The sequence below is a fragment of the Nanorana parkeri genome, unplaced genomic scaffold, assembly GCF_000935625.1.
Source record: "Nanorana parkeri isolate BGI_ZX_2015 unplaced genomic scaffold, ASM93562v1 scaffold20, whole genome shotgun sequence".
Taxonomy (NCBI): domain Eukaryota; kingdom Metazoa; phylum Chordata; class Amphibia; order Anura; family Dicroglossidae; genus Nanorana; species Nanorana parkeri.
The window spans coordinates 388123-404339 of record NW_017306288.1 but is presented as its reverse complement, the minus strand read 5'-3'; the positions used below and the strand labels follow the sequence as shown (position 1 = coordinate 404339).

General features: G+C 42.6%; 1 protein-coding gene across 2 annotated transcripts in view; it reads left to right on the top strand.

Annotated features, from left to right (window-relative positions):
• Positions 1-3518: 3518 nt before the first annotated feature.
• Positions 3519-16217, top strand: part of PRKCH (protein kinase C eta) — a 154133-nt gene continuing 141434 nt past the window's right edge. Inside the window, exons 1-3 of one of the 2 annotated variants that reach the window (XM_018562752.1) lie at positions 3519-3531; positions 5431-5436; positions 15617-16157. In XM_018562752.1, the coding sequence (XP_018418254.1) occupies positions 15798-16157 (360 nt within the window). In that variant the 5' untranslated portion in view covers positions 3519-3531; positions 5431-5436; positions 15617-15797. Of the gene's footprint in view, positions 3532-5430; positions 5437-15406; positions 16158-16217 lie in introns of those variants that run through there. The other variant, XM_018562744.1, reaches the window with a different exon arrangement.

The following is a 16217-nucleotide window of genomic DNA, read 5'->3' as shown; positions in this document are numbered from 1 at the left end:
TGCTTATCCCAGAGTTCAGCTTTAAAGCTCGACTGCAAGCAGATATAAAAGACTCAAATTAATGTGGCTGTGCAATCATTAATACATCAGTAATTATATTTTCTCATTACAAGCAGTGCGAGTACCTGAATCTGACCTGGTATCGGCCTCTTGCAGTCCCTGTACAGCAGGGCTAGAGTATGATAGGAAGAAGCAGTACAAGGAGCCAAGCTGTTCATGTGCTGATAAAAAGAATGCTGATAGAAGGAGAAAGCAGAAGGACAGAGAAATGAGTCATCCCTATAATGAGGCAGCCGCCTCCCCCCCTGCGGTCGATTGCAGAGCGCATTAACCCCATTCTCCTGGCCACCTCAGGTGGCAAATAATGTAGGGACAGCCCTGGTCATCACAGTACTACTTCTCCTTTCACTGCCCAGTCACAGGCCCCCAGCCCCATCACAGTCACAGGCCCCAGCAGGTCCAGAGCATCTGGGCATAGAGGATCTGGGTCTAATAATGCCAGCCACTGGACTGAGGACATCAAAAAACAAGTACTGCGGGGCAATCTCTGGATTGAAGGTGAATATTGCAGTTTTATTATTTTATCTGAATGTATTATTTTATCTGGAGTTCTGCTTTAATTGTGTCACATTATTTAAATACAGTGCAAAGTGCATCAATCAAAAACAACCAATCAGAAGCCATTTTGCTAATTTATGACTAGTTCTTTATGCTTTGTTATTGGGTACGGTCAGTACTGTTTTACTGTATATTGTGGCTTTACATACTCTTTAAAGTGGAACTTCAAACTGCTCTCCTTTACGGCCAACTTGTCATGGTGATGCAGTTGTGATGGTAATGCACATGTGATCAGCTATGACACCGCCATTTAAAGGCTTGAAAGTTCGGTTGAAAGCTGAAGCACACTGGCAAACTTTGACAGTCAGCATGAAATAAAAGTAAACTGTTCTGGGAGACATTATATTGGTGGGTAAAGTCCCACTTTAATAATAGTTAAACTACAGCGATCCTTTAAGCCAACCTCGGTATTACTGCATTTGTTGTATCAAAAACCAGTATAAAGGAAATGCAGTGGACTCAACCAATCATTTTTTCCATACTGATTCTCCATGGTAACTGGAAATCCACCCTTTGCCTACATACCTAAATACTGTCCCTCTCTTTCTCATCCCTGACAATTGGAAGGTATGCTGATAGAGACCCTGTAACCAAAAACGTCTTATGAGATGATCTGTGGATATAACATATATTATATACCTGTGAAATCCTCTCCCTTGTGTTGGCATTTAAAAGACCTGAGAATGTTGCCAGGTGCCGCCATCTTGGATATGATGTGAGCAGCCATAGCAGACTCAGAGCTGTCACTTAAGTGGCACTCTATAGCAGGGGTGGGCAACCTTGAACTACAAGTCCCATGAGGCATTGCAAGACACTGGCAGACACAGGTATGACTCCCAGCGGCAGATGCATGATGGGATTTGTATTTCACCACAGCTGGAGTGTAACGGTAGCCTACCCCTGCTCTATAGTATTCTCTTTCCCTCATGCTACATAAAACATGTGGGGAGGTCAAGGGAGGGGCAGAGGAGCTGGGCCAGCACAAAGAGTAATTAGACACTGGACAGCCTGTCAGATTGTATGTCCTGCCAAATTGTAATGATATTTACCAACTGGGCATCTCCTTTACTTTCTTCCACCATTGATACATGTTGTATTTCTGGAAAACTTGAATATGTATACCTCATTTGCATGAGTTTGTCAAAGTTTTCGACCGCTCAGAACTGTGACTGCCACTCCCTCCTCCTGGCCCAATCAGTTGCAGAGTGGGGTATTTCCTGCCCCACAATTACACATCACAAAGGGGCAAAGAATTGCCACACTGCAACTGCCTTTAATGATTGGGCCAGGAGGGGGTTGTCGGTCACAGTTATGAGTGAGCTTGGATGTACTACAATACAAAAAAATAGTGCATGCTCCATTTTTGGTGCATCAGGCAAATCATATGGTTTGACTTAAAGGAACACATATTAACACGATGCAACAGTGTGAATCCAGCATCAAAAGAGATGTACTAAGGCTTTGCGTGCTTGGCTTAGCCCACCTGTGTTCACATTGAACAACCAGCATTGTGCAGTTCCAATGGCCCATTCACACTAAAATGGTCAGTTTAAATGGGCAGGTTAGTGTCTGGTGCCAGTGTCTTGCATTGTTTACTTTTTTTAAAAAATCGAAATGACATTTAATTCATCTGTATGCACTGCAGCTCCACTCTGGATGTATTCTTCTGCAACCCACCTGAAGGCAGCCTTGCAATGTGCACAGGGCACATAGGGAACAAGTGTTAAGTGCACAAAGGGCCGTAATGTGTCACTTCAAAGTTTCTAGAGAAGGAATATTATTATTATACAGGACTTATATAGAGCAACAGCACGTGCAGTGCTTTACACAGTTACAATTCAATACAAGAGAATTAGAAAGACCCTGATCATGAGAGCTTACAATCTACAAGGATCAGTCCCCTCTGGGTAAACTCTGTACACTAGATTGTAAATTCTCACCTTTCTCTGTTGCTGTTTCTTGCACCATACTTGTCCTCTCTGACACTGATTTCTGGCTGGGAAGACCTGCACTCATTATAGGCACCTGGTGACATTTCATTGTTCTATATAGGAAATCTGCAGTGCCTGCATCCCTGTAGCAGAGGATTGTTAGAGAGTAACTCATCTAAATGAAGCTCTTAGTGCTGGGGATGTCTGAAATGTGTCAGTCAAGGGGTGTGAGAAATGTAATGGTCCAATCAAACAAGCACCAAATGAGATTTCTGGGGAAAGCGGTGTATGGTTCACCTTTTAGGGTGTCATACTGCAATGAAGATACATTTGGATCTTTAGACAGTATTAGAAAATATCATCAGCCGACATGGAGAGGTATTTCTAATACTACATTTCAAATGAATTGTGTAGCAGTTATAGATGCAATGCAAATGGAGATCTTGTTTAAAAAAGTATTTTTTTGTATGGGACTGGTTGTTTGAAGTGAACATATGCTGTGTATCTTCACTTGGGATGAACAGAGTGATTTGGATGAAACTGGTTTCACTGGTGGTGAAATTTTGCACCTGAGTTGCGTATACATAATTTGCTTGGAAAAAAAATCTACTTTTTGTTTCTGTATGTGGAAAGGGTTTTGGAGTGTATTTAGTTAGTCCAGCTTCACACATATAGGTTGTGATAATATGGGTTACTGCGGCACACGTACCTTGTTGCACTGCCGTTCATTTTGAATAGTACACCAATGAACTAAAGCATTGCACCTTTAAAAAGCAGCTTAATGCATTACTGCACATTGTGGTGCATTGTGCTGCCAGAAATGGTGCAGGTGTGATTTGATATCTCTTGTGGTGTGTTTGCACATGCACATAGTTAGTCAGTTACATAGTTAGTCAGGTTGAAAAAAGACACAAGTCCATCGAGTTCAACATCAATGAGCCACACTGTGTTGGACGACACAGGTGTGAAGGGGGCCTTGGTGGTGTTTGGAGGTTTTTTTGCCTTCCTTTCTGTATTTCAATGTTATGTATTGTTGCTTTCTATTTCTTTTGTTTTTCTTTATTTCACCATATACTTTTTTCTTATCTGGCCATTTTTGGGAGGATCAAGGTCCAAGATAGTTAAAAGGAGCTTCTGGAACCCTCAGGAACCTGTTTAAGTTCACTGCACTTTTAAAAACCACCATAAACCACTTTAATTTTGCCATTGCATTGACTCTAGTGCAATTTGGAAAGGGCTAACATACATCATTGCGGTGTGGTGACATGCATTATCGTAATGCACATTAGACACGTTGGTGCAACGTGGTGTCATTCATTCTAAATGGCACACCAACTCCACTTGTCAGTAGCACGACAATGCATCATAGCACACTATAGCATGCATGGCAGTGTGCTGTAGTACAATGATTTTTGGTCTGTTGTGGTGTGTTGGGCAGCTCATTCAGATGAATGGGCTACCCTACTGCAATGCATAACATTTAACACAGGGCAGCAGACCAAACAGGTGTGAATGGGTCCTAAGATTTTAAAATTTTACAAATTGTTGCTGCAAATTCTCCGTTTTGCCGATCCCTAATCGTTAAGCATTCTAATTCTATAATAAATGAAGCTGATTGATTCTAGCAGGCTTAAGTTGGCACCTATAGATTATCTGCAGATTCTCTATGGTCAGATGGAAAAAGTGCAACAGATTCCTCCATCTACTCTAAACTGTGTGGATGGAAGAATTGCCCACTTGGCCAAGCTTCAGTATCTTGCTAGTCGGCCCCGCTGACTCTCAAAATACCTGAGCAATCTGATTGGATGCAGGCATTGTTCAGGTATTTTGAGAGCCAGCGGGGCGACTAGCAAGATACTGAAGCTTGGCCTAGTGGGAGATTCCTCCATCCACACAGTTTAGTGTAGATGGAGGAATCTGTTGCACTTTTTCCACCTGGCCATAGAAAATCTGCAGAAAATCTACAGGAGTATAGCCAGCTTTAGTCTATGAAATGATATCTTGTGGTGAAGTATGCCTGTTGTCCATATCGTCCCGTGGCATCTGGTTGATATGTCACAGTTGTAAACTTTTTAGTTTTGGATAGAGTGGAGAGGGGTTAGAATGTTTGTCAGGTTTTTATTGCTGCCTATGTCCCCACTGGGGAGATTCCCTTTCTCTAATGTTCTTGTGTCCATTGTCTTCAGCACAGAAAGTGATTGGAAATTCCACACTCATGAAATGTCATAGAAGACTTTCCCTTCACCTTTTGTTTCTATCTAAGAGGGGAAATCCCTTGCATTGAAGAGAGCTCCTTTTACTACTTGCTTTGTCTCTGGGACAAGAAGTAAAGGGAGATTTCCCTGACTGCACATAGACAGAAAAAAACAAAAATATAGTTCATGTAGAAATTCAAGCGCCACGCCAATTAAAATAGTCCAGATACAACTTTATTCCATAGGGGCCGGGGACTTTCAAGTAGAGTAGACAACAAGTCTCAGGGGTCCTAAAATATTGTACATATCCCATTGCACTCCTGACCAATAAATCCCAAAATTCTATTGAGGGTGCTGCAGTGACAAGCGGAGGGCATCGTATTTGACAGGAGAAGAGTCACTGGCACTCCAGCTGTGATGCAATTACATCTTTTATTGATGGAAATACATCTGATCACAAAGCAAACAATGTTTTGGGGCCACAAGGGGTTCCTTCATCAGCCAAACAATGTGATTTCATTAGGGTCAGGGGACTTTACAGTAGATTAGCTAACACGTCTCAGGGGTACAAAACAAACCCCCTTCTGCAGGACTTAATTAGTGAAATCATGTACTGTATGTGGACTATAATCTCTGCAGCTTGAAAGTTGTATTGAATTGTGATGGGAGTATTTCAAACTTGTCAGCAGCTGGTTTGGCAGCAACCCTATGACAAAAACATGACAGGGGTCCTAAGCACCCTACTCTAGCCAAAACAAAAACCTTTGGCTTTAATTATACTTTAATACTCACATTCTTACATTATACCTACTTATGTTATTTACACTTTAGGGCCATGTGTTCCCCTATGGCACAAGGTATGGAACAAGGTATTTCCCCACCCAGAAGCCGCAGGTGCTGCATACATCTGCCAATAGAAATCAATTGTTATAACAGGTAAATGTTGAACTTGCATAAGTACGCACATGCATGCGGATGCATGTCTGCAAATGCAGACCGTCCGAATTTGGGGTTGGTCGTCTGTACACGTGTGTTTACCCAGTTCTAGTACTTACATACAGCCATTGATTCCTATGGGCAGATGTGTGCAGCACCTATGGCTCCTGGGTGTGGAAATACACCCGAATTTACATTTTGTGGCTCCTGGCACCCATGTGCATGAGCTCTATTTCTCACCAAATTTTCCTGAATTCTTCCCTCTGTACATATGCTTTAAGAACAAAATGTCAAGCGATAAATAACTGAGTCATCGGAAATCTTCAACCTACAGAGTCTATGAAGATCTGGAGTGAAATTCCAGAAATAACATCATCCGTGTGATAATTCTATCTGAAACATTTTACATACACATATTGCTGTAAATATTATGTATAATGTAACCTAAGACATTCCTGCTAGCCTTTCGGATAAAAGGCAGGTGTGATAAGTGCACAGTAAGAAATAAACAGAGCATAACCTGCATATACATAGCTTCACATGTATACATGGGTCTAATCTCTGTGTTTTGCTGCTGATCATAACTCATCCTGGTCAGCTGTATACAGTCATGTACAGCAACATTCCTGATCATGTAACTATAGGCAAAACCGTTTTAGCGTGAGAAGGGTTAGAACCACTGTCGGGTTCTGATTGTTGCCTGTGTTCCCATCATGGAAATTTATCTGCACTTCCAGTCCCCAGAGACATGACAGGAAGTGGGTGGAAAGCTCCACTAAATGAGGGGAAAGTCCCCTTCCGATGCTGCCATCGGAACACGTTTCCTCTCAGTTGCTGTTCGGTGACAACTGTAAGGCCCCGTTCACACCTTAGCGCCTTGAAGTGCGATTGGAAGCTTCACCAGCAGTGCTTCAACGCTCGATGGTGCCCGTTCACATATAGAAGCTTGAAACTCATTGCTCAAAAAAGTACATAAGCTTCTTTAAGAAGGGTTTGTGAGTTGCACATTTTGGCCCCAATTGGCTTCAAAAGGAGTCCCTGAAGAACATGTGGAAAACTTAGGAAACATGCATTTTTTGCATATTTTGTTGCCTAATAACCAGCTTTCCATTGGCTAAAAATATTAACAAACAATGCTCAAGCCTGAAACGTCTACAAAAACTACGAATGCTTAAAAAAAGCCCCCAAAAAGAACATAAGATGCTCAACATGAGTGTGAATGCCTTAAATTTTGAACTAACGCTAACAAAGATTACAGACTAGGGGCTGGTGGAATTAATCACTGTCTTTTAAAACCTATGCACCAGGTAGGTTTACCTGCAGCGACTGGCGAATATCAGATTCACTGCTCTATATATAGACTTGTTTGACTTTAAAAGTGTATCTATATCCAAATATGTAGGCCGCCATTGATCTCTTTTTTTATCTCCATGGGATAATGGAATTAGTTGTTTGCAGAACAAAGATGAGATTGTATTGCTTTCAGTTCAGTTTACAGTCCGTGACAATGACGCAGCATTTCTGGCAAGATCAACATGTATTTTCTGTACTTGCAGAAAATGCTCTTAGCCTAAATGAAAACTAAGTCAGCCACCACATCTAAGGAATGGTTAGCTGCATTATATTACATTGTTTTCGGGTTTGATTTTTTTTTTCCTTCAATTTGTGTGCCCTAAATACCAAGTAGATGTAAGTTATAATCTGACTTTATGATGACTTTTGTTTTGAGCGGAGTTTACCTTTGTAACCGCACACACACTTGGTCCAAATGCATGTGCCCACACCTTAGGGGGAAAAGAGCAAACCATTCCTCATAATGACAGACATTAGCCAAAAATAGGACTGAACAATCAGATGAACATCAACATTTCATCAATCTCATGAGAAAATGTATTAACCTGACAAAGTCCAGCCATGTCTTTCACGTAACTTTGTCAGCTCATCCACCAAAAAGTATAGTGCTGTAATTCCATTGAGTCCATTTTGGTGTATTAACATTCTCATGGCATTCAAAATAATTACTATTTAATAAAAAAAAGTGATTACATTTTTTAATAGAGAAATAAAGCACAGGGTAGTAAAGCTGTCCAGATTGGAGTGCTTGACATTTAACCTCCTTTGCTTGAGCTAAATCTGAGATTCATAGACCTATGGCTTGGGCACACTCATCATGTATACATACTGATGCCATGTATTGACACCAAAAGCATAATACATGTAGTATTTTTTTTTTTTTATTCCTGTGTGTTGAATACTAATTTTAACAATCAAACTATTTTTTTGTAATCTTCCCAAGGGCCCATTTAGACTGTCTGAGGCATTAACGTGCATGAAGACGTCTTCCATAAAGGCAACCTAATCATTTAGAATGGGCGTGCAATGCACCCTAAAGTGGTCCTGTGAGCACAGAGTTACTTGTATAGAATTTTATATACCTGCCAAACAAAGAGTCCCTACACTTTTCCAGCAACTGGCTTATTGAAACGTCACCTCTTTGCTGCTTGCTGTCTGGGATGGAAGGTGAAAGGAAACCTCTCTAACAGCAGACAGCAAAAAGAAAACAGAAGTTTAAAGCTTTCCCTACACTATAAAAAACTACAAAGAAATGTTTGGGCAGTATATACACTTAAAAAAAAAAAAAAAAAAACACGTTGCCCATCATTTGCATGAAACAGTTACAGTAGGTCATAATGCAACAAGATTGTTACATTGTACCTATAAATGATTACTGTAGGAAGCAGATAGTGATTTTTCAGATGGTGTCAGCAGCTCTTGTACACAGACTGGGACCTCAGCTGCCAAAAAGACAGCAGGTCCCGAAGGATGTGTGAGAAAGTAGTATGTTCTAGGCTCACCAGAAGTCCTGCAAGATAACTGAACAATGGAATACATAATGAAACATGAAGTGATATGATCACCACGATTATTTGCATTGCTCTAACTCAGTGGTCCCCAAACTGCAGGCAGGACGGCGCCCTTTTCTTGCCCTGAACTGCCCCATGGGGCACTATTTCTACTGCTGACCCCAAAGACGGAGAACAAATTTCTCCCAATGATGGGGCAAAATTCCTCTTGCTGATCCCTATAATGGGGTGCAAATTCAACCCACTTACCCCAATGATAGGACAGAATTTCGTTCCACTGACATCAACAATGGCCACAATTCCTCCTACTGACACCAATGATGGCATCAATCTCTCCTACTGACACCAGCGAAGGGCACAATAGCTCCTCCTAACACCAATGATGGGGACATTTCCTATTACTGATACCGATGATTGGGCACTATACCTCTTACTGACACAAAGGATTGGACCTTGGAGGATTGGAGCCACAGCTGCAAGGTAATTTTTTACTCCCACTGACCACCAACCCTGGGACATTTTTTAGTCTCGCATTTTCCACTACCATTGGCCACATTATGTCCCATTAAGGCCTCATTCAAACAGAGCGTATACGCCCATGCAGCGTGCATGCCCATAAATGGGCCGATCCCAGGAGGGACAGGTGCTGCGTGTAATTGCACGCAGCAGCCTGTTCTTCCCTATGGGAGGACACGGCTGTACGCTGTCATACGCACACCTGAACTTGCACAACTGTGCGGGTCTGGGTGTGCATCCAAAATGCAGACACCCGAACCCGCACGGATGTGCAAGTTTAGGTGTGCGTATGACATCGTATAGCTGCATCCTCCCATTGGGAAAAACAGGCTGCTGCATGCAATTACACGCAGCACCTGTCCCTCCCGGGATCAGCCCGTTTACGGGCATGCACGCTGCACGGATGTGTACGCCCTGTCTAAACGAAGCCTTAAAGTCTGAAGGACTCTCCCTTTGTTAAGAAACTTTGAGGACCCCTGCTCTAATTGGATGTTTCAAGATGCTCAGAGGTAATTTATTTGTGGCCTACTTTTCTTATTCTGCCTTCCCTAAAAGGTCCATCTTCAAACACTCTCTAAGATTTTTTACATAATTTTATTGATAGTGCCCTAACTGGTTTAGATTTAGTATTGGGTCCCAGTGGTATCTTGGACCTAGGTTATATTGTGCCCACTCCCTGGCACTAGCAAATATATATCAATCTTCCAGTGCCGTGATTGGTTTAGCCTCTAAATTTAAATATATGCGGTGTGTCAGGATGCACACCTTTTGTGCTTGAAATACCACACATTACACAATGAACGATAACATACTGAATATTATTACCTTTTTTTTAGTAAGACACTACTGTAATGATTTAAAGAGCAGGTTTTGCATGCCTAAGTGTTCCACATCATCTCTCTTGCCCTGCTTTATAAAAGAATCCCATTTGTATATGACAGGTGTGTAAATGCATTCATTTCCTTTCAGGAACTAAGCAGATCAGTATTTACTCTTTTAGTTCCTCTTTTATGATGAATTCACTTTCTATCCAAACAACTGGTGGATTGGACTCTTATCCTCTTGAGATTTGCGGAAATTACATGTTGCCCTTTACTTGATATTTGGTGAAGAGTAAAATGATCATTTGCTGGTGTTAAACTGCCATTCTTTGAAAGTCCACTTGTACCCACAATGCCATTCTGCTGAACATATAACAAATAGTTGAATGTGTCATATGCTTTAGCTCTATATATGAGTAAGGTGTTCATTTTAAAAAGTTATACGCCTTATAAAAGCTGTAAGCCGGATGGATGCCATTTACACAGCACTAGTGCCCCTAGATGGCACAGATGAGAAGAGGAAATTCATATACTAAACTTTTACAAATGAGCCCCTTAGTGTACACTTGTGCAAAATTGTAAAAATATGTTTTTGCATATTCAGTACATCTCTAGAGTACATTCTCATTTCCCCATGTATTACCCCTTTAAACATATTGCAAGTACAGATAAATACTGGTTGAGCCTGCCAGAAATCCAATGAGCTCCTAGCTTACTGTATACTCTGCCTCTGCTGCACTGAATTTCCCACCAGTGTTTTCTGATCTGTACAGTTCCTCCCTGCTGGCCTACAGAACTATGCCCTCCATGTTATATATATGAGGAGAAGGGAAGGGGTTTTGTCACCCAGTAAAAGCAAACTGGGCAGGGCTGACAGCAGAGGTGCAGAAGCAAATGGCAAACAAGGCGCTGGACTGGTATCTTTCTGAAAGGGGGCTGGAATTACTGCTTGAGCCTAACGGCTTAGGTTAGGTAGCTCTTCTGCAGGAATCTGGAGACCCCTTAGGTTAGGCAGCTCTTCTGCAGGAATCAGGAGACCCCTATGGAAGGGGCTAGGACCCGCATTGAGAAATTCAATTCCAACAGGTAGAATGAGAGCGCTAGACATCAAGAAGTTTAGAGTCCAAAATATTTTAATTACTCAACTGATGACTGTAAAAACAGTAGATGGCCAACATATTTTGGGGGCTATAATGTCTCCCTTCATCGGGGCTGAATGGAAATAAAGTTTTGCATGGACTCAAATGATGGCTTCTGAGCTGACGGCACTCAGAGGTAAAAAGACCAATTGGTCCGTAGTAATGCCAGCAAGGAAAATGCAAAAAAAAAGAAGGAAACACTGAAACAGAGGCACTGTGTTGTCAGCACAAGCAGGAGTTGGGAGCACACTGGATTTTCTGCAGATCAGCCGGTATTTTTCTGGGCTTGCAGTGTTTTTAACTCGGCTGCACAGTCAGTTGATGGGTAGAATTGGCTCCATCCATGCATGGCCACCCAGGTGTTCTCCTTCCTCCTCCAGCGTGCAGATGACATATCTTCTGTCAGCTGGTGAGGCCACAAAAGTGTTCTACAAGTAAAAATTGTGTTTCAGCTTTAACTTATGGGAATCGATCAACTATAACAATCTTCGCTCTTAATCATTGTGCCTTTTCTTTTATGTTTTTACTCTTTAAGCAAGCATTCTTATAATATGGAACTAAATGTATATTTCAACCACCTGCTGATGAACCTTGTGTCTGACAACACACTGATTTTAAACATCGCCAACAGTTCATTCTTAATGTAGTATTAAACTCTCAAACACGTTTTCAATAATAAATGAAGATCAAACAAATATACATTGCTTGGTAAAGTTTTTCTCGACTTTTTTGCCCAAGCACTTACTCATCATGTTTCTAAACAGTTAGCTCCAACTCTCTCAGCTCGGCTTTCCTGAAATTCCCATCCAGTACAAAATCGCAAGGGACAGCGCAGTGTCCAGTAGCTGTCCATCTACTTGTTTGGAGGAGGGAGCAGGAACTTGGAGCAAAGGAATGGATTGCCTTGCTGTGCCTGTGTGCTTCTGGAGAGACACACCGCTTACTTCACACACAAAGGTTGGCTCCATAGGACCCTGAAAGGGAATGGAGCCACTGTAAAACAGGATATCATGGCCAGTGCTCAGTGGACCAGCTGATTGTGCAGGAAACTAAAACTTCTAAACATCAAGGAGCAGCATCTGTAAGTGATTTATTCAACATTTGAAACCTTTTGAATCTCATATCACTTTAACCTTTTTTAGGACCTGAGAAAGGAGGAGGTGTTGAGCCCATCAAACGTGTTGGATTCCTTATTTGAAATTCTATCTTGCCTTGCATTAAAATATAATTGTAAATGGACTATTCACCTGTGGTCCTATCTCCGATCTATTGTGTTGCAATGATTGTGACACTCTCATTACCACCATTATCAGTAAGGTGCCCCAGAGACTTGTACTCTTACTGGCTCTTACGGGCAGGGCCCTCCTAACTCTCCTGTATTGAATTTGTATTATAGTTGAATTTGTATATATAGTTGAAATGCAAATATGTTTGGCCTGCCAGAAGGTTTGCAGTTCTGTTCTGCCAGTCCTGTGATTCACACCCATCAGCTACACTGCAAAGTCAGGAAGACGGCTCCTCTGTTTCCTGATTTAGCTGTACAGTTTCCTGATAATTGTATAATGAATCAGCAGTCTGATAATGGAAAATAATTGTCTGGTGAGCAGGCAGGTGACACTGGAAGCTGCCAACAACAGTGTTAGTCAGAAACGTGCCAGCGTTGAGATGGAGATTAGCTTTAGTTCTATCGGTATATTATCAGCATTGTACTCCATACCAAAGATGTAAAAGTTTTGGTTAATTCACACCTACAGTAATGTGTGTATCAATATGTGGGGAGCTGCAGTGCCATTGATTGTGAATAGAACCCCAACACAGTGTACAGTAGCAACCAACACACAACACGTATACATTGCATTGTGGTGCTCTGATTTGTAAAAAGGGTCTGTGCCACTGGCGGACCTACCAGGGTCGCAGTGGTCGCATGTGTGACCAGGCCCTGACGTTTGGCCACTTGGGGGGGGTGGGCCTGGGGGGAGGGGGGCCCTCAATAGCGTCGCAATCGTAGGCGTCACTGGGAAGTGGGGAAGGGGCCTGGCTAACATTAGTTCGCCGTTCTTCTCCCTGTTAAATGGGGTCGGAAGAGATGCTAATTGCATCACTTCTGGTCCCTCAGCTGTCATCCAGGGAAGAAGCTATTGAAGTGTTATCTGCACTCTAATAGCTTCTTTGGAATGGAAAGGTGACACTGGGGGTCTACTTGACTCCTAATGTCCCCTTAAAGAGAACCTAGATAGAAGAATGGACACCGACACTCCAATAGCAAATCAAGTACGTCTATTTAACGTACATGTTGCATAGCAAAATACACTCAGTGCAACATTTCGCGGTCGCACAGGATTCCCTTCATGTGACCCCCCGAAACATAGCACTGAGTGTATTTTGCTATGCAACATGTACATTAAATAGACGTACTGGATTTGCTACTGGAGTGCCTTCTATCCGTTTATCAAGGCAGCAGCCAATTGTCGACAAGGGTGCACCCACGATTGATGGAACAGAGGTTCTGAGTGCGATGGGTATACTGACTGTAGCTTAAAGAGAACCTGTCACCTCCAATGTGTTATCACATAAGGGGGCTTATAAGCACCCTTCATGGCTTCTTGGAGGGAGGGGCCTTCATGGTTTCTTGCATCGGGACCCTGAGTTATGCCTCTGTTTCTAGTTATGCCTCTGGTCTGTGTGTTGTGCTTTTTTTTTCAATCTATCCAAAGCTAAGACGTTTATGGGTAGACATTGTTTATGTAAGGAGGGGTTAGTATCAGGGAAAGAAAGAAGGTTAAGGTGAGGGTTACTGTTCAGCTACCTGTATTGTATGCGGCATTTTTACACAATCACCATTCATCCCTATGGAAGGCAGCTTTATCTGGAAGCAGCCTAAGGCTGACATCACACCTCTGTATTTTGGAAGGGCATTAAAAAAACTCTGCCTTACTACATCATTGATGTCGGTACTGAATGTAAAATGTGTGTAAAGATGCCGAAACTCCTCTACAGGTGGAGTCACTGTTCAGGTGTTCAGATGACCACAGGATCTGTCTGTCTATATACAATAGATACAGGAAGTCAAATTAGAAAAGAGCACCGAACGAATGTCTCAAGAGTCCAAAACTGTATATTTTATTGATCCAAAAGGTATATTATTGATCCATGGGTATCACAAAGGGAACAGAAAACAGCCAAAACCATCCCACCATTTACAACTCATGAAACACAACATGGTAATAAACCAGAGATGTTGAAAGAAGAATTATGAGGAGAGTAAAATACACTCCTCCCCATAATTAGAGCCGACGTGTGACAATGCAGCTCTATAGATCGAGAACTAAGCGATCACATACCGCTTATTGCTCAGTTCCATCCTCTCCTTTCTGCTTCTCCAGCGCTTATTGATGAGATGCACGGGGGAGAGGACAGGCACAGCTGGCTAGAGAGACAGATCCAGCTGTCAATCAGGTGGTGGGGTGGATTCCGGAAATATTGTCGTGCTCCTTACCGGCTGCAGCGCCGCTCTGCGCTATCAGCATATAGCAGACAGTAGCCTGCTGTATGCTGAGTTTTGGGTCACAGGACGACATCATGACCCTAAAGAGAACTGTGGACAAAAAAGTTCTCTTTTAAGGGAAGGGCTGCTGTTGATTTTGTGAAAATGCCTTCATCTTCACAAATGTAGTTTCTCCATTTCTCCAAGTCCCATCCACCACCACGTGTAGTTCTCAATAGAATATAAAAGTGCTAATGTCACTGCACCTGTAGTCCATTCAGACTGCCTCTGATCCATGCAATGCGATCCATGAAAAATGTACTCTTCCCAATACTTTGAGCCGGTGTGTGACACTGGAGATGTTACACGTCGGCACTGTAGATCCAGAACTGAGCGATCACAAACAGCTGATCGCTCAGATCACAGCTTCTCCCTGTGAATGAGCCCTCAAGTTGCACATTGCAGCAAAAGCTGTTCTCTCTTTTATCAGACTATTTATTTTTATCTGGTTATTTTTTTAACTGACGTTCTGTTTTTAACATTTTTCATTCCAGTAAAAAAACTATATTTATTTTTATCATATGTATTTATACAATGTTCTTTGACTTCTGAACTATGTGTTTTGCTACAGAGGATCACTAGTTGTAAATGCCTTAAAATTGTTTTCAAACATTAGAAAAAATAAAGGATGGATCTGTTTATGTCCTTGTGTGTTTAGTGGCCGATCACCAATCTCGTGTTTGTACACAACGTGTAGATTTTATTTTGACACTTTGTAATAAACACATCAGTAGGAAACTTTGACACTGGCCCTGCCTGCGCTGCGCAGAGTGGCCGCTGGGGGCGGTGTTGTTGTCCTCCTCCTTGCCGAGGAAAGGCTTCCTGGTTGTGTTCAGAGCAGCAGCAGGACTCTGATCAGACTGCACTGAGCTGATCTCTGCAACGGAACACTGAGCCCGAGCTGGGTGGCTGCACTGATTACTAAGGGACGGAAAAAGACTGCACCCTCTCCTAATCCTAGTACCAGCTCAGGGAGGGGTGACAGAAACTTTCTTGCTGCATGCCCATCCTGTGGTTAACAGCTGGAGTGACCCCTTGACTGACTGGTGCAGACACTGCACGCAGTCTTGGTGAGCACCCGCATGCGGGTAGGTATACTTTGAAAGGGGTCCTGGAAGAATGGACAGGCTGCCAGCAGGTGCACAGCCTCACTAAGTTTGCTGCAGAGTCTAATTGGGTCAAGGGACAGGGTTGGATCTTCACCTGGCCACCGCACAGATCTTCACCAGGTATATGGCTGGGACTATGAGGTTCAATGGCAATTTGAAGCTGAAGATAGGGGAGGCTGTGGGTTTGCAGGCCACCAGATGGTCCCTGAGGCATTCTGTGTTCAAGAAGGGCTCATCGCTGCTGGATCCCTACATCACCATCAATGTGGACGAGTGCACCATTGGGAAGACAACCATCAAGCACAGGACTAACAAGCCCACCTATAATGAGGAGTTCTGTGTCACTATATGTGAGGGCAGCAAGATGGAGGTGGCTGTGTTCCATGACACCCCTATAGGGTACGATGACTTTGTGGCCAACTGCAGCATCAGCTTCCACGAACTTATAAGAAAATGTGGACCCTCAGACTCTTTTGAAGGATGGGTAAGTTATTGGTCTGTGGACAGGTTTTGTTCTATCTATCTATCTATCTATCTATCTATC